The sequence below is a fragment of the Carettochelys insculpta genome, chromosome 18, assembly GCF_033958435.1.
Source record: "Carettochelys insculpta isolate YL-2023 chromosome 18, ASM3395843v1, whole genome shotgun sequence".
NCBI lineage: Eukaryota > Metazoa > Chordata > Testudines > Carettochelyidae > Carettochelys > Carettochelys insculpta.
Window position 1 is genome coordinate 10,341,997 of NC_134154.1, and position 19,018 is coordinate 10,361,014.

Genomic DNA, 19,018 nt, shown 5'->3' on the forward strand with positions numbered 1-19,018 from the left:
TGATAAAACTGAAGTCACTCAACATGAAAACACTGTCACAATCAAACTTGCACCCTTCACTTATTTAGCTCCATCATTCTGTACTCCAGAAAGTTACACAGGTTTTTAAATGTTTACAGGAGCTGGGCCTTACTGATCTTTTTACATTTAGTGTTAATATTGCTGGGTCAATATAATATGTGACTAAATAAACCAAAAAGGCTCTTACATAAAGTTTTAATTGTATTGTGTATAAAATCAACATCGCTGTCATTCAGAAACTTACCTCTGATGTGGCTACTCCAATTTGCTCAGATTCATAAATGAGGGAAAGAGATCTATTAGTGCTGTCTTCTGTCATCTGAGCCCGCCTCAGAACTTCCTGCTGAAGATACCTCTGTTTATCTGTAGCCTCCCTACGTTGCTTTTCAGAAGGGTCATGAAAGATGTCGTCGCCATCATTCCACTTCCGTGGCTTCAAACCTTCGTCGCTGTCATCATCAAACGGGTTATAGCTTTTTGTGTAAGATGACATGATGCCAGTTCCTGTGTTCTCCTTTTGCTAAAGTGTGAGTGAAGCCAACGATAAGTGAGGTTAGAGTCACACTGGCATTCCTCAGGCCTACAGCAACTGCTTAATTTTAAGAGGGATTGAACCTCAAGAGGATGAACGATCGATCGTCACCTGTAATGGAAACAGTTTTTTATTTATTTTTATAACAATAAGTTACGTAAAACTGTTCACTAAGGCATAAAAATATAAGCTTTGATATGAGTCACAAAACATGTACAAGGAAGAGAGGAACAAATACATTATGTATTTGGGTAGGAAGTTACATCTTGGCATATTGGTCACATACACCCACGCTCTGCATATAACTTAGCAGCGCCCTCCTTCATTCCCTCCTTTCCTCCGTGTTACAAACTCCAATTCTGGAGCACACTGGAACTCTCCATTGCAAGAGTAAAACTCATCTTTACGGGCAACTGCCAATCTCTGGGCAGGTCTAAACCTATGGAATAGGCTCACACAGGGCCATCACAGATCTCACCAACTTCTGTTTCAAGCCTAACCGGTACTTATTTCACACTGCATTGGCTTACTCACAGCACAGCACTCATACAGCTGGTAAAGCAAAGTGATACACAGCACATTCAACAAGCCACACAGAACAAATCACTTTGCTCAATGCACCGCGAAAAGGCGCTGAGATGTTATGTGATGGGAGGCAGTAAAAGCCAGAAGAAAATAAATGTTCATCAAGTAGTAGATTTAACGCTCTGCTATTTACACCAAAACAAAAAGCAGTCAAGTAGCACTTTAAAGACTAGCAAAATAGTTTATTAGGTGAGCTTTCGTGGGACAGACCCACTTCTTCAGATAAGTGGGTCTGTCCCACGAAAGCTCACCTAATAAATTATTGTGTTTGCCTTTGAAGTGCTACTTGACTGCTTTTTTGTTTTGACAGTATACAGACCAGCACGGCTCCCTCTCTGTTATTTACACCGCGTGAGACGATCAGCATTGCCCTGTATCTGTCAATCAAGTAACGCCAGACACAACGCTCCTGCGGTGGCGCCGACCCGCACCTCGCTTTAGTTTAGCAGATACCATCAGACAGCAAAAGCTCATCTCCGACCGCAGCCCGGCCGCTATCCCCAGCCTCACCCTGCTGCGGGCCGCCCCCCGGGAGCAGTCGGGGGGGGGGGGGGGGGTTACTCCTAAGGCAGGGCCGCCCCCGCCTCAGCGCCACCATGGGCCTGGGGGGCGTCGCCCCTCACCGCTGGAGTCCACACGGCCCCGCTCTGGCTGGGGAAAGGGGCGCGACGGCCCATCGCCTCACAGGACTGGCGGGACCGGGCGCCCCTCCGGCGGGAGGAGATCCCCGGACAAAAATGGCCGTGCGGAACTCGCCTGGCAGCTCTCTATGGGGCACCCCACGCAGCCCATGGGGCGGCCCCGGGCCCTTCAGTCTCGGTCTGCGAGACGCCCCCAGTCCCGCGGAGACATCCCCCTACAGGAGCCCCATGACCCCGATCGCGACGGCCAGGCCGGCAGCCCCCACTCACCGCCGTCCGGCTGGGCCAGCCCGTGACTCCACCGGCTTAAACCATCGCTGCCCCTGCGCAGGGGAGGCGGCTGGGATCGACCATCGGTAGCCGCGGGTGGGGGAGCGTAGAGAAGCGCTCCAGGCTAGAGAGGCGGGCGGCTACGGAACCTGCAGGCCGGGGCGAGGACACTCCATTCCTAGGCCGGCACTGAGGGGTGTGGTTCGAGAGTTGGGACAGTCCATCGACCCCGAGCGGACGGGTATCTAGCCCGGAAGTGAAGTCGACGTAGGCGTCGCCATCTGTATTACCGGATTGGCGCTTCCCGCTCTCGCGGTGGGGGGGGGGATTCTCGCGAGAGTAGCGGCAAAAGCTCCGGCAGAGGATAACATCGTCGGGTCGGGTCCGCTCCGCCCGGTCGCGTAGCTCGCTCGCCCACCGGGAACATGTCGGTTCCGGCGGTGTCGGCGGCCGCTGGCTCCGCCGCAACTGCGGGGAGGAGCAGCGGCTCCTCGCGGGGCTTTTACTTCAACACGGTGCTGTCGCTGTCGCGCTCGCTGGCCGTGCAAAGACCCGCTCCCCTGGAGAAGGTAACGGGGCGGGGCCGGCTCCTCTCTCCCCTCCCGGGCGGCAGGTGTCACGTATGTGGGGGCAGGAGTGTCACGTATGTGAGTTGTACATCATGTATGTGGAGGGGGGTGGCGAGCTATGCAGGGAGGCCGGTATATGCCCCCGATGGGTGTCATGCCTGGAGGGTTTCATGTGTGGGGGTGCTACATGTGTCGTCATACGTGTGGAGAGGTGGGGGCATGTGTTACGTGAGGAGGCCGGTATATGCCCTGTGGTAGATGTCATGCCTGGAGGATTTCATGTTGGGGGGGGGTGCTACATGACTAGAGAGTGCAGGACATGTGTCATGTGAGGCAGCGTGCGCCTTTCATGTGGGGAGCTGGGTGTCATGCATGCGGATGGGGCGGAGTTGCGAATGTGGTGTCAAGATTGCACGTGTGCGTGTTGGTGGGTATGTGCTGGGTGGTGGTGTGGCACCTCTGTAACAGGGACGCCAAGTTGAGAGCTTGGTTGAAATGGGTTTCAAGTTATGCATGTGGCTGCATGTTAGGGAGATTTTCAAAACATCCCCTTGGTTTGGTTTTTGAAGAGGACTTGGCCTAATAACCTGCTGACAGGAAAAGAACTACTTCCCTGAGATCTGCGGCACCTAGTTTTTAGGGAGAATTAGAGTAACAATAATTAAGTCTGTTTTTGTGGCACATAAAAGAAAGCAAGTTAATTTCCATGTGTCATGTTAAATTAAAGCACACTCTGTAATGTATGGTATTGGTGTGTAGTGGAGCTACAAGCTTACAAGGAATGGGTAAGACAATGTTGATAGCAAGTGTCTTCTCGCAACAGGTTGCGCTTAGTTGGAACAGGCATGGGGAATCTCCAAAAGGTGCTGAGTGGGATGTGCCACCTGCAGAGCATTGGTTTAGTTCAGGGCTCTAGGCCTATGAGTACAGTTGTGCCTCGATTTACACAAGGGTTGCATTCTCACGCACCCTCACATAACTCGAATTTCATGTAAGTTGGGGGGCAGCTTTTTTCCCTGGAGGAAAGCATATTCTGCAGCCAGGGAAGCAGCAGGAGCACATGGAGCTCCTTTTGCAAGGTAAGTCCTGGGGCTGTGGGGGCAGTTGGGGTGGGTTAAGCCTGGCAGCGGGTTGGGGCTGCAGGGGGTGGAGTTGAGCTGGAGCTGCATGCATGGAGTTTGAACCCGGGTCAGGGGAGGTTGAGCCAGAGCCATGCTTGTGTAGTGATCCGGCAGGGGGTTTGAACTGGGGCCGGCTGGGGCAGGGGCAGGGTACGTGTGAGGGTTGGTGAGCCAGACCCAGTGGTGGGCATGGGGTTCGGGGTGAGCTGGAGCCTTGCACAGGTGGTGAGCAGGGGTGGAGAGGAACGTTGAACTGGGGCCGCGTGGGTTGATGTAGGGCTGGGGCAGGGGGGATTAACGTCGAGCAGAAGTTAAGCGCAACTTGAAATCATGCAGTTTGAGGGTTTTACCGTATATCTGTGTTATGCTTCTTACCTTGTGTTGGTTGGCAATCAGTTTAAAAAGGTCAAGTGACAGCAAGAGACCAAAACTGAGAGCAAAACTAAAAAGGTGAATGTTAGGCCTCTATTAGGTCCCTAACACCTGTTTTAATGCTCAGAAAAAGCAATTTATTTGTCTGAGCTTTTTTGTTTTGTGGTGCATAATGGTAAAATGAGAAGTTATTAGGCAATTACTATCAGGGAGGTAGCCGTGTTAGTCTGTATCTTCAAAAAGAGCAAAAAGTCCTGTAGCGCCTTATAGACTAACAGATATTTTGGAGGATAAGCTTTTGTGGGGAAAGACGAGAGAGACACAGAGAGAGAGAGAGAGAGAGAGAGAGAGAGAGAGAGAGAGGTGTGAGTGTGAGTGACTGCGTTTGTAAAGGGCCAATCACTCCCAGTCTCTGTTCCAGCCTTGGGTGATGGAGTCGAATTTGCAAGTGAATTGCAGCTCAGAAATGTCTCTTCCAATTTTATTTTTGAAGTTTTTTTTGTTGTAGGACTGCTACTTTTAAATCTGTTACTGAGTGTTCAGGGAGACTGAAGTGTTCTCCTACATGTTTTTGTATGTTACCATTCCTGATGTCTGATTTACATCTATTTATTCTTCTACATAGATACTGTCCAGTTTGGCCAATGTAAATGGCAGCGGGGCATTGTTGGCACATACTATATTAGTAGATGTGTGGGTGAAAGAGCCTCTGATGCTATGGTTGAAATTAGTTCCTGTGATGATATCGCTCATGTAGATGTATGTGCAGAGTTGGCAGCGAGGTTTGTTGCAGGGATTGGTTCCAGGTTTAGAGTTACTGTGTTGTGCTCTATAGTTGCTGGTGAGAATTTGTTTGAGGTTGGCAGGCTGTGTGTAGGCAAGGACAGGCCTGCCTCCCAAGGTCTGTGAGAGGGAAGGATCATTGTCAAGGATGGGTTGCAGATCACTGATGATGTGCTGGAGAGGCTTTAGCGGGGGTTATTATTGTACATAAAATTGTTGAAACTAACCCATAAATGAATGGGTAGCTGAGTTTTCAAAAGTAAAAATCCTGCATTAATGTAAATAACAGTATATGACTTGTCCCAGGCTAATTTTTGTAGATTTTGAATTAATTTTGTGTGGTGGACCCTTAAGATGGGGTGAGCAAACTTTTTATCTTGGGCCCCACTTTCCATCCCTGTACTTAGCGCCCTGCCCTGCCCCACCCCACCCCAAACCTGCCTAATGTAATCCAGAACAATGGACATTTCGGTTATCTTCATAACCCGGGGGGGAGGGAATCTTTTGGCACTTGTAAGAAAATAAGTATGTAGAATGTAACAGCTTTATTAATCAGTATATGTGTCAATGCAGACCTAAAAAACAATAACATTTCATCATCGTTAATGAGATGGATGAGCCTGAAACTCAGCAGCCCATCGCCCTCCCAAAGGACCCACAGCCCACTTTGTACGCTCATATACTTGTACATTAAGACATCCGTCTGTGCTGTGGTAATCATCTAAAAATAAAGTCTTCTGGTTCCAGATTGACCAGTATCCAGAGTGTTTTATGGGAACCTGAATTAGGGATTGTTCTTTAATTTTAAGTTATGTTGTCAAATTAAACAAAATACATTTGTTGCACTGTTAAATACTACCTGACTTTATTAAAAATAAAAGAAAATAATTATTTTTTCTGCTATTTGTACTACTTTATGTGACACAGTTTATTCATAACATACTGCCAGTTCATGTAGTTACAAGGTAGGGATGTGTTTGTGGGATCAGCAGCAGCACTGTGATGGTTAAAGGTTTGATATGTTCATGGATGACAGGGCTGTTATGGCTATTAGAAGATGGTCAGGGATGCAACCTCATGCTTTGAGTTCACCTAAATCTGTGACTCCTAGAAACTGGGACTGGATGATGGCATGAATCACTGGAGAATGGCCATGTTCTGTTCATTCCTTCTGAAGAATCTGGCATTGGCCATGGTTGGAAGACCAGATACTGTATTATATGTACCATTGTCTTGTCCAGTATGGCTGTTCTTACATGGTTAAAATGAGCAAGGCTTTCAGGTGGCGGTATTAAGATACAATGCTTAACTTCTTTTGCATAACTTCTTTTTAAAAAATTATTTAAAATGCCGGCACTTTGTTAATTTAATAAAAATTTACATGTATGCCTGCTTTCTCTAAAACAGTCCACTTCTGATTTATTTTAAGACTTCATAGTCGTTGATGAGGCCATAGTGTCTGAATGTGCAAGTCAAAAGTCCCAGCTTACAATATAGTACTATGCAAAGGACCAAACACGCTGTCTACCAGGTGCAGAGCTTAGTAATATGAATGTTTGCTTTATATTTAAGTAAACTTCTCGGAATATTAAGTAGAGTATCTGGGATTAACTATTGGCAGGTATCAAGTATTGGAGGGGTAGCTGTGTTAGTCTGGATCTGTAACAGCAACGAAGGGTCCTGTGGCACCTTATAGACTAACAGAAAAGTTCTGAGCATGAGCTTTCGTGAGCACAGACTCACTTCATCAGATGCTGTGAGTCTGTGCTCACGAAAGCTCATGCTCAAAACTTTTCTGTTAGTCTATAAGGTGCCACAGGACCCTTCGCTGATATTGGCAGGTACAGCCTCTTGGACTCTAAACCCAGATGAGTAAATTCCAAACCCCTGTTTTCTTTATCGTACCAGCCATATTGATGGTGCTTACTGGGCATTGTAACCTTCGATTTTGGCCTAAAGTACACATTTCAAAAAATAAATATTTTTCCAAATTTCTTGAGACCTGAGCTATAGCAATGGAAGAGCCTGAAAGTGAAATTCAGGAGAGTGGGTTATTGGGGAGATGGAGCAAAGAGAAATGGATTTTTTTGGGTCCTTAAATTAAAGGAAATGCGATAAAGAAAGAAAGAAAAATAAAACCAAGGCCACAGAAATAACAAACTGGATATTTTCATTTCAAATAAACATGTAAGAGTTCTTCTAAAAACATCAGTCACCACAATGTCATTTGGGTGGGTATGATACCCTATTTTAACAATAAGCAATGTTCAGTATTAACAATCGCATACGTATAGTGTGGCAATAGAGTTTTATATATATATTTATATAAAATTTGGCAGATGCAGCACATTAAGCAGATGTTGTAGAGCATTTGTAGACGAAGATCGAAGATCTTTAGCTGTTTTCAGTTTAAGAATTTAGGTTCCATCATTTTGTACGTATGGGTCGGTTTATGTTTTCCCCATGTACATTATGTTTCGTTCGCTATTGTGTTACCTGGTCAGTCAACTTGGTTAGGTCCCTTTGTAAGTCTTAATTAAATCCAAAGTGGATTGTGGTCTTTGACAATTTTGTAACATTTGCAAATTTCCCACTTCGTTGTCTACCCCCTTTTCCAGATCTTCAGTGAGTATGTTGAACAGGACAAGTCACCCTACAGATGCTTAGGGAATGCTACTTTTGTGCTTCTGTATTATAAAATTAATGCATATTGTTTGGGAATCCTTTTAAAAACTACATGATGGCCACATCAATACCACCCTGTACCGTAAACGTACTGACCACTATGCCTACTTTCATGCCTCCAGCTTCCATCCCAGACACACCACACGGTCCATTGTCTACAGCCAAGCACTAAGATATAACCGCATTTGTTCCAACCCCTCCGATAGAGACAAACACCTACAGGATCTCTACCAAGCATTCTTGAAACTGCAATACCCACCTGAGGAAGTGAAAAAACAGATCAACAGAGCCAGACATGTGCCACGAAGCCTCGTACTACAGGACAAGCCCAAGAGAGAAACCAACAGACCACCACTAGACATCACCTACAGACCTCAGCTAAAACCTCTACAGCGCATCATCAGGGATTTACAACCCATCCTGGACAATGATCCCCCACTTTCACAGGCCTTGGGAGGCAGACCAATCCTTGCCCACAGACAACCTGCCAACCTGAAGCAAATCCTAACCAGCAACTATACACTGCACCAGTCACTCAAACTCAGGGACCCATCCATGCACCAAACCTCGTTGCCAGCTCTGCCCACATATCTACACCAGCAACACCATTACAGGACATAACCAGATCAGCCACACCATCGTGGGTTCATTCAGCTGCGCATCTACCAATATAATTTATGCCGTCATGTGCCAGCAATGCCCCTCTGCTATATACATGGGACAAACTGGACAGTCTCTACGTAAAAGAATAAACGCACACAAATCAGATATCAGAAATGGCAATATACAAAAACCCGTAGGAGAGCACGTCAGTCTCCCAGGCCACACAGTAGCAGACTTAAAAGTAGCTATCATACAGCAAAGAAATTTTGGGACCAGACTCCAAAGAGAAATTTCTGAGCTACAATTCATCTGCAAATTCAATGCCCTCAGCTCTGGCTTAAACAAAGACTGCAAATGGCTGGCTAAATACAGAAGCAGCTTCCCCTCCCTTGGTGTTCACACCTCCAGATCAGCTGCTGGTAGTAAGCCTCACCCTTGCTGACTGAGCTAACCTTGTTATTCCCACCCTTGCTCTGGCTTATTTATACCTGGCCCTGCAGATTTCCAAGACCAGCATCTGATGAAGTGAGTCTGTGCTCACGAAAGCTCATGCTCAAAACTTTTCTGTTAGTCTATAAGGTGCCACAGGACCCTTCGTTGCTGTTACAGATCCAGACTAACACAGCTACCCCTCCGATACTTTTAAAAACTGTTAAGTATTAGAGAAGATTGAATGGGAGAATCTTGGAATACAATGATTTAAAAATCTTAGTTGTAAATGAAATGACATATATCCAGTAATACATACTGAGTACTCTTATGCAGTAGTTCAAAATAAAAATAGCTATTTTCCTTTTCTTTCTGAAATTAGATAATACTTGGTCAACATTTTTAAACTTGACTGCCTAAAGTTAGGCACTTAAATCAAAACTTACCTGACTGAAAAATTTACTGAGAGAGAAGCATTTTTGGTAGCATATGCTGTCATCAGTGCGATGTGTGGGGTGCTGAATACCTTTGAAAGTCAGTCTGTTTTGATGACTTGCCTTTATGTTTTTCCTTTTAAATAATATCTGCTTTCAATACGTAAAGCAGACATCTGGGAGATTTGATATATTCTGTGGTTGCGCATCCAGCAGTTATGGAAGCACGTACTACAATACTATATTAGGCAACGTGTAATAGTAGAATAATACTTGTGCTTTGGTAACTTACTTTGTTACATGGTTACAAGGATATGAACAATCTATTGCACCCAGCTAGACAGTATGTCTATTTCCACCCATGGCTAAGAAAAGTTTTCTGTACTCAGGGGATGAGTAAATACAATGATATATATATATAACCCTATAGTTTATTTTTTGTACATCCAGAAAACAAGTGAATTCAGTGGAAAGGAGTTTTCAATGCAAAAAAAGTGCAGCATTAGTCCCTGTCATATGTGATATTTATATGAAGTTGCAAGATTTCCTGAAAGATTTCCTGCAGACCTAAAAACTGTACAAGTGTAGGAGAAATTTGTTAATTTGCACTAAGTATGAAAGTGGATAGTTGACATTTATTCTTTCCTTTCTTACTAAACATCATTCTCCAATTCTACTGGAATCTCCTTATTTTCATTAAAAGGCTGGACATTAGAGGGCAGTTGGGGTGAGACATTTGACTGACTTGCAAAATGGAAATATTGGTGTCAGTGTCAGATGGAACATGAAACAATTCCCTCATTTAAATCAACATAATGTGGTAGACTCATTGTTTTACCCTAAAAATCATTAGGGGTGATTAGGAGCTACCTGTGGGAAATTGTGGAAGTCTGATATATATCTTTGAAAGACTAGTCACTAGAGGGGGTACTGTATGGAAGAATCCTGCTTCAGGAGAGAAATGTCACAATGACCTTTTTGGTCACTTTCATCTCTAGTCTCTATGCATGTGAAGCCAGCGCTTTTAATTTGTTTTTTCTAGGCTATATCCATATTACCAACTAGGGGTGTCAGTCCTGTGCCTGTAGTTAAATGAGAGCTAGTAACAATATCTGTTAGGGATGTAAAATCCTGGTTAATTGGTTAACCAATTAGACGGCTTAACCATTTATAAGTGAGGAGGGAGCAGTTGGGAGGGGGACCTGAGCTGCTCTGCCTGGGCTGGAGCTTCACTGCCTGTGGTGCACGAGGGACCTGGGCAGCTCCAGCCCAGCTGCAGCTTCCCTACCCACAGCACTGACATGGGGGGAGGGGGGGGCACTTCAACGTGGCCAGAGCAGGCCCAGCCCCCGGTGCACCATGTGCCTCCTCACTGGCCCCCCTTTTTCCCCCACTGGGCCGCCACAGGTCGGGGCTCCTCCAACCAAGTTGGAGTGCCTCCCATCTGCGGCAGCCCTGCGGGGCTGGAGCAACCCCCTTCCCACACTGGACAGGAGGCTGCTTCAGGACCTACTGGTTAACTGGAACTGGTAAACCTCATCTAGTTATGATGAAACTTACCAGATAACCAGTTTAACCATTAATACCCCTAATATCAATGGTAGTGAAGCTCTGGTGGCACAGACAGAGGCAAGGGGTTTAGTTGGGTTTGTGCATTGCACAACTCAGCTGTGCTTCTGTTGTTGCTGCCCATGCTTTCACAGCCGCGTTGTCTCATTGAATTAGTGTGTGTGTATGTGAGCTCCCTTGCTTATGGGTATTGACCATCATAGTTTGAATGTGTGCATTAAATGTTCCTCAATGCTGTGTTCTTGACATTCTTTTTTTTTTTTTCTTCCCTTTTTGCAGGTTCAAAAGCTGCTATGTATGTGTGCAGTGGATTTCCATGGGGTTTTCCAGCTAGATGAGCGTCGCAGAGATGCTGTGATTGCTTTGGGGATTTTTCTTATTGAGTCTGACCTTCAGGTACCATTTTTATTGAGTCTGACTTTCATTTTCAGCTAAAGAAAGTTAAATACTTTTGAATAAATCTCTAAATGTGATTGGTTGATGAATGAAAATGTAGGTATGGCAGTTCCTGGCTTAAAATAAGAGGTGGCAAAACTAGCTTCTATCTAGGCCTAATTCAGAAGGGCTTGCACAAAAATATATATGTAATTGCTTGCTTAAATTTTAATACACACGTTTAAACATACCTACAGGCTCATAATTTTCTTTTTTATGCATGGAAGAGAGGAGGATAAAAAGCTGTACATATAATGCTGATTTATGTTGTTTGTTAACTTCTTAATCTTCTTGTCATTGTGGGACAGGCAGCTGCAATGTTTCTGTTTCAGGCTTCAACCTGATTTAAAGGTGGTATCATCTCTACAAGGAAGGTGATATGATGCATTAAGTGCCTAATCCAAAATCGATTGAATTTAGTGTGACTCTTTTTTAATTGATTTCAGTGGATTTTGCGTCAAGCAATAACCACTTCTGTTTTAGCCTCCCCCTCAGTTATCATCAGTTGATGAATGGGATATATTTGGCAGCTTGGCTATTTTTTTTTTTTTTTATAATTTTATGATGTGAACATTTTACTAAGGACTGGGCAGACCACATCACTTGGAAATGGAACTTGATATTTATATAATTTATAGCATTGAATAAGTGTTAATCCACTCCTGTGAAGAAAGTTAGTATTGTCTTCAATTTATACATCAGGAAACTGAGCTCCTGTGCTTGAGAGGTTAAGTGATTTGCCCAAGGCCATGGAGTGTGACAGTGGGAGTGCTGGCATTAGAAACTGGGAATTTTCAACTCTAAGTAATCTAGCAAAAATCTTCTGTTTGTTGTTGAACTCAAATCAACATACTTGAGATAAAAGACTAAGGCACATGATCAGTCCAAAATTGCACAAAAGATCAATAGTGTCCTGTGCCTATTAGCAGTTGGTAGAATGGAACAATTTTATCTTTAGCATTGAACTAGTTACGTGATTTACCTGTATTAAGCTGTGTGTATGTGTATTAAAAGTTTTATGCAATATTTAAGTAGCCTGAAAGTAATCATTAGATAACTTGAGTTCTGTGTAACTTAAGTTTTGTCACTATACTTTTCTTCTGCATGACTAGCCTGTTATGAAAATGTTACTCAATTTTTATGCTCCATTTTAAACAAATGTTATCTCTTTCAGCACAAAGATAGCATTGTTCCGTACCTTCTCCGGCTTCTGAAGGGTCTTCCCAAAGTACAATGGATAGAGGAAAGCACTGCACGGAAGGGCAGAGGTGGTTTTCAGTTTTATTCTTCAGAGTATGTGCTTGTGAAATAGAACTGAATTGGATAATTCTGGGCTGAGGTGCAAAGGGAAGTGGTCACCTCCCTTGTGCTTCTAGCTGTTGATGTAATCACCTGTGCTGGAAAGATAAAGCAGTAAAATTGATTCTTTTGAGAGATCAGAAAGGAAGTTGAATCGCTCACAGTTTTCCTGATGTCAGCTTAACTGCTTCTCAAATAATTCAATACCAGTCACATCATCAGTGCTAAGTAGTTAGTATAATGGCTACACTGGGAGAGAGAAGGTCAAGATTCTTGGGTGCTAATTACCTCTTTGCCACTGAATTGTAATTCAGATATGGGTAAAACACTTAACTTCTTGGAGCCTTAACATACCTATCTTTAAAACAGTAGAGAGAATAAATTTCTACCGTGCCAGGTATGCAAGGTTAGATGGTTAGGTTTAGGGTACTTAAAGTTTAGCTAATGTGTGTAAATATATTCTGAAATATATTCTGAAATATATTAAGCTGTGTCTACATGTGCATGCTACTTCGAAGTAGCGGCACTAACTTCGAAATAGTGCCCGTCGCGGCTACACGCGTCGGGCGCTATTTCGAAGTTAACTTCGACGTTAGGCGGCGAGACGTCGAAGTCGCTAACCTCATGAGGGGATCGGAATAGCGCCCTACTTCGACGTTCAACGTCAAAGTAGGGACCGTGTAGACGATCCGCGTCCCGCAATGTCGAAATTGCCGGGTCCTCCATGGCGGCCATCAGCTGGGGGTTGAGAGATGCTCTCTCTCCAGCCCCTGCGGGGCTCTATGGTCACCGTGGGCAGCAGCCCTTAGCCCAGGGCTTCTGGCTGCTGCTGCGGCAGCTGGGGATCCATGCTGCAGGCACAGGGTCTGCAACCAGTTGTCGGCTCTGTGTATCTTGTGTTGTTTAGTGCAACTGTGTCTGGGAGGGGCCCTTTAAGGGAGCGGCTTGCTGTTGAGTCCTCCCTGTGACCCTGTCTGCAGCTGTGCCTGTCACCCTTATTTCGATGTGTGCTACTTTGGCGTGTAGACGTACCCTCGCAGCGCCTATTTCGATGTGGTGCCACGCAACGTCGAAGTTGAACATCGACGTTGCCAGCCCTGGAGGACGTGTAGATGTTATTCATCGAAATAGCCTATTTCGATGTTGCTACATCGAAATAAGCTATTTCGATGTTGGCTTCACTTGTAGACGTAGCCTTAGAGTGCATGCTCGTTTGTTTGTTTGTTTGTTGGTTTATTAAATTATGCTTGATGTGCGTACGATTTTCCCCTTTTTTATCAGGAAGGTTGCAGGAACTGGAAACTCCTATTTTTCCTTTCTCTTTTCTCTCTATCTCTCTCACCTCCCCCCCCACCTCCCCACCCGCCAGGAGTCACAGACTCCACCTGTATGCTATGCTTTCCTCACAGTATTTGGTTCTTTTCCTACCAGGGGGCACCTCTGAACTAGTTTGCAACTTTCTGACATTAGCTCAATTTTTGGTCCTCTCCTCTCCTGCTGAGTTTGTGCAGCCTTCTCTGTTTAAATCCTCTTAGAATGAGTTACTCAGATTCAAGCTTACTTTCAGCAAAGGCTGGTAGGGGTGCTTTATTAAAATCTTTGCCACCCGAAAGGCACATTAACTCAAGCACCGTTAGTTTGGTCCAAGAGAGACAAGTGATACTGCTATCTTGTCTGCTCTCCAGTGCATTATTGGCACCACTGACGGGATTTAATGTGTCAGTTAAGTTGTGACTCATCAGCATATGCTGCCTTGCAGTCTCTTTCAGTCCTCTCCTTGGGCCTTACCCTGCTGCACTAATGATTGTTAAACAATAGGTTTTATCCTGCATGTTGGGAAGAGGCTGTTTTTCTGAAACAGATGTGCTAACTTCATAGGTTGTTGCAACAATGACTATTCCATATAAGCAAATATTTTTCCTTCTTTTGCACATGCTCCTTTTTCTTTATTGCATCTTATATTAGTAACAGAGAGGAAGCCATGCTAGTCTATACACTATCAAAACAAAAAGCAGTCAAGTAGCACTTGAAAGACTAGCAAAATAGTTTATTAGGTGAGCTTTCGTGGGAAGAAGTGGGTCTGTCCCACGAAAGCTCTCCTAATAAACTATTTTGCTAGTCTTTAAAGTGCTACTTGACTGCTTTTTGTTTTCATCTTGTATTAGTTCTCATTTGGAATGAGTGTAAATTCCTTTGTCTTTCTGTCTTTGGTCAATTGAATTTGTTCTTTGAATGTTAATGCCAAATGATTCTTTCAAAACATTTTTTTCTGCCATGGCTTATGTATGAAACAAGGAACATTTATTTTTCCGTTGAAAGCAACATACTGCTTTCTTGTTTTTATTAATTGCTGTCTAAAATGTATGATATAAATTTTGGGTTATGTCTACACTAGCCCCAACTTTCAAAAGGGGGATACTAATGAGACACTTTGGCAGATGCTAATGAGGTGCTGCCATGAATATGCGGTACCATATTAGCATAATGACAGTCATGGCAATTCGAAAGTGCTGCTTTCAAATAGCGCACCACCCATGTAGATGGGGGCCTTCTGAAAGGACCCTCCCAACTTTGAAAGCCCTTTATTCCTAAAACCAAATAGGAATAAAGGGCTTTCAAAGACTCGGGGGGTCCTTTCGAAAGGCCCCCATCTACATGGGTCGTGTGTGATTCGAAAGCAGCACTTTTGAATTACTGTGGCTGGCATTATGCTAATGAGGCACTGCATATTCATGACAGCACCTCATTAGCATCTGCCAAAGTGTCTGATTAGCATCGCCCTTTCGAAAGGCTGGGCTAGCGTAGACATAGCAGCCACTTGTCCACTCACTTGATTTTAGCTGTGCCGGAACATTACTGAGAAGATGCCTTATGACTTCTTTTAATATTTTATTATTGTCACTTCTCATTTTTAAATGACTGACCCAAGTATTGTTGTAATGTTTTCTTCTTTCTCCAACCCTTCCCTTCCTGCCTCTGTAGGCATGCTTCCAGTTGCAGAAAACTTCAGCTTCTGTTTGGTGACTTTGTTGTCAGATGTTGCATATAGGGACGCCACACTTCGAGAACAGGTAGAGTTTACTGAAATTTTTCAGTGTATGCGGTCTCAGACCTTTGTTATTTAAATAACTATCTGAAACAGGTGGAAAAAAGGGGGTTGAAAACAAAGAATACTACGGCTTCTTTCCTCCTAAAAGATGTGGTCACGTAAACACTGCAGTTGGATAACTTGTGTGAATAGTCCTATTGTGTTCAGAAACTAGTTACATAGGCTTCTTGAAGCTTGAGCGCCAAAACATTGCCCATGACAAAACCATGTGACTTAGAATTAATTTTTGACTTGGTCGGCAGGGATGGTCTGTTCAAACTGCTCCACAAGATAGGCTGTCCTCCACGGTTACTGAAGATGATCCAGTCGTTCCACGAAAACATGAGAGGAACCATCCAATATGACGGCGCATTATCAGACGCTTTCAGAATCAGGAGCGGCGTCAAACAAGGATGCGTGCTTGCTCCGACATGGTTTGGGATCTTCTTCACACTCCTCCTGAAGCATACCTTTGGATCTTCAACAGAGGGCATCTTGCTGCACACAAGATCCGATGGGAAACTGTTTAACCTTGCAAGGCTGAAAGCTAAGTCTAAGGTGCGAGAAGTCCTCATCAGAGACATGCTGTTCGCAGACGATGCTGCTGTAGTGTCTCCCACAGAAGACCAGCTTCAGAAACTGCTGGATCAGTTCTCCAAAGCGTGGAAGGACTTTGGGCTTACCATCAGCGTAAAGAAGACGAACGTACTCGGTCAGGATGTTGCTGAATCCCCATCAATCAGCATTGACAACTATACGTTAGAGGTTGTCCACGAGTTGTTTACCTAGGGTCCAACATCACTGACACCCTGTCGTTGGACACTGAGCTAAATAGGAGGATCGGAAAAGCGGCTACAACTCCGTCCAGACTCAGCAAGAGAGTGTGGAATAACAACAAGCTGTACACTCACACCAAAATGCAAGTCTACAGAGCCTGCATCCTCAGCACCCTCCTTTATGGCAGCGAGACTTGGACCCTGTATGCCCGCCAGGAAAAGAGGCTTGAACGTCTTCCACTTGCACTGCCTCAGGCGCATCCTTGGAATATCGTGGAAGGACAGAGTGACCAACACCGCCGTCCTCGAGCAAGCTGGAATCCCAACCATGCACACCCTCCTCAGGCAGCGTCGACTCTGCTTGCTTGGGCACGTCCACAGGATGAATGATGGAAGGATTCCAAAAGACATCCTGTATGGTGAGGTAGCCTCTGGCAAAAGACCTCCCGAACGCCCCCAGTTGCGTTACAAAGATGTCTGCAAGAGAGATCTCGGAGAGGTAGACATCGAGCTGGACAACTGGGAAGATCTAGCAGACGACCACAGCAGATGGAGGCAGGGGTTACACAAGGGCCTTCAGAAGGGCGAGTTGAAGATCAGACAGCTAGCAGAGGAGAAGCGAGCGCACAGAAAGCACAAGAAGGACTTGCCAGACACCCACTACATCTGCAACAGATGCAGCAAGGACTGTCACTCTTGTGTGGGTCTTTATAGTCACAACAGACGCTGTAAATGAAGTCCTCAATTGGAACTTTGAAGGGCGCGATCCATAGTCTGTGCAGACTGAAGGATGCCTACTACCTACTACTGATACCAGAGTTGGAGATAGTGCTTTCTCAAAAGCTAATCTTATGAGTTTATTTAGAATATTGCTTTGGCTAAGGAAGCTCCTCTGGTGAAGAATTTGGGAGAAGAATGTCTTTGTTTCATACAGTTTCAAACCCCATTCAGTTCAAAATATGTGATCATTATTAATATTTGAAAGTTTCATTTGACTTAATGTAATGATTTGGCATGTGCTAACTTTAAAGTGTTCCCTGAAGTATGTTTTTCTTATCTTCCTTTCACTACAGACCACTCCAGGGTTACACTCATATGTATTTTATTCAAGGCCACTGTTGGATTAAAGGAAAAAGGGAACTAGCTTGCAAGCACACACCCACACACACTCACACCCTCCAGTACTCATTCACTCACACACAGGCAAAGAGTTGTGTAGAGATAGCAGAAAAAGCCAAGGCATAGTAGGTGCAGTGTGTCTGCCTGCAGTCATGAATCGGGGGCAGCGAGCTCATCATATAAGCCCCTCATCAGCTTGTGCTCTCTTGTTAGCAACAGTACTCAGGAGCAGTCAGTACCATCCATCCTGGGAACAAAAGGGTTGGGCCCAGAGCTAAAGTTCAGGACCTCCTCCTGCCTCACCAGCCAGCCGAGATTAATTCCTGCAGAGTAGTGATGGCAAGAAAAAAACCCTTATAGCTTTGCACCCATCTTTTTATATGTCTCAGTTCATAGCTCGCTGCTCCAGGACGCTATGTGACCATGAATCATCACCACTGTCCCAGGACTCTGTGGCTGTGTCTACACAGCAGTGATATTCTTGAATAAGCTATTTTGAAAGAGGTATTCCAGATTAATTTATGGTGAAGTAGCGCAGCTATACACAAAATGCAATTTGAAATAGTAGTTGGATATTTCAAAATAGTGCCAATACACAATATATCTTATTTTGAAATAGCCATTGGATGCAGTATGACTTATTTTGAAATAGGCTCTCTTCCCTATCTACACAGCCTCTATTTCAAAATACTTATTTGAAAATAGGTGCTATATATACCTCATGCAGGCCGTGGTCACACTAGCCCCTCCTTTTGGAAGGGCCGTGGTAATGTGGCACTTCAGAATATGCTAATGAGGTTTCCAGGAATATGCAGTGCCTCATTAGCATAACTGCAGCTGCGTGAGCAGTTGGATTTCCAAACACACAACGCCTATGTAGCTGGGTGCCTTTCTGAACCACCCCCCCGCCCCCTCCCCCCTGGATTTCAAAAGCCCCTTCTTCCCAAAGCCAGATGGGAAGAAGGGGCTTTTGAAATCAGGGGGATCATTTAGAAAGGTACCCAGCTACATAAGTGGCGTGCGTTTCAAAACTGGCAATTTTGAAGCCCGCATGGCTGCCATTATGCTAATGAGGCACTACATATTCATGGTAGTGCCTCATTCGCATATTCTGAAGTGCCACATTACCATAGCCCTTCCAAAAGAAGGGGCTAGTGTGGCCACAGCCACAATGAGGTTTACCAATTTCAAAATAAGGCAATTGTGTTTTGTAGATGCTTTCATAGCTCTTTCAAAACAGGGCTGCTATTCTGAAATAATTTTACTGTGTAGACATATCTTACATGACCATGGGTCATCAGCTGACGGCAGATGGGATTTTGATCTCTCTTGATGAGGCCTTTTTCTTGGGTGGGCTCTTTTGCAGGGCTTAGCTCCTATTGTTCTCTGGCCAGCAGTGTGCTGCTGGCAACTGGTTGTCCAGACAGGCTGGCTTCAGGGATTGATTCCATTGTGCGTGCTTCATCCACATTCACACTTCTAAATGAAATTGCAGACACACCTAACTTTCTAAAATGGAGTTTGTTACCTTGCAAAAATTTGTTGTTCTAATTCTTAACAAACTACTAACAAGTCTTTACGTTATAAGATTAATACAAAGTTTTTTGTAAGACTAATAGAAAAGTTTTATATGATAGATTGTTAAAAAGCTCAAAGGTAATACAGATAATAACTGACAGTTACAAAC

General features: G+C 44.4%; 2 protein-coding genes across 7 annotated transcripts in view; one reads left to right on the forward strand and one right to left on the reverse strand.

The window, feature by feature from the left end:
* SNAP29 (synaptosome associated protein 29) overlaps positions 1–2,280 on the reverse strand; it is a 28,152-nt gene extending 25,872 nt beyond the window's left edge. For 2 of the 6 annotated variants that reach the window (XM_075012486.1, XM_075012487.1), the window contains exons 1-2: positions 2,050–2,280; positions 266–664 (exon numbers count right to left, since the gene is read on the reverse strand). In XM_075012486.1, the coding sequence (XP_074868587.1) occupies positions 266–514 (249 nt within the window). In that variant the 5' untranslated portion in view covers positions 515–664; positions 2,050–2,280. The other 4 variants (XM_075012490.1, XM_075012491.1, XM_075012488.1 and 1 more) reach the window with 4 other exon arrangements.
* Positions 2,281–2,402: 122 nt separating this feature from the next.
* Positions 2,403–19,018, forward strand: part of PI4KA (phosphatidylinositol 4-kinase alpha) — a 111,204-nt gene continuing 94,588 nt past the window's right edge. The window contains exons 1-4 of the mRNA XM_075012485.1: positions 2,403–2,618; positions 10,894–11,010; positions 12,224–12,317; positions 15,331–15,419. Coding sequence (XP_074868586.1) covers positions 2,475–2,618; positions 10,894–11,010; positions 12,224–12,317; positions 15,331–15,419 — 444 coding nt within the window. The 5' untranslated portion in view covers positions 2,403–2,474. The remainder of the gene's footprint in view (positions 2,619–10,893; positions 11,011–12,223; positions 12,318–15,330; positions 15,420–19,018) is intronic.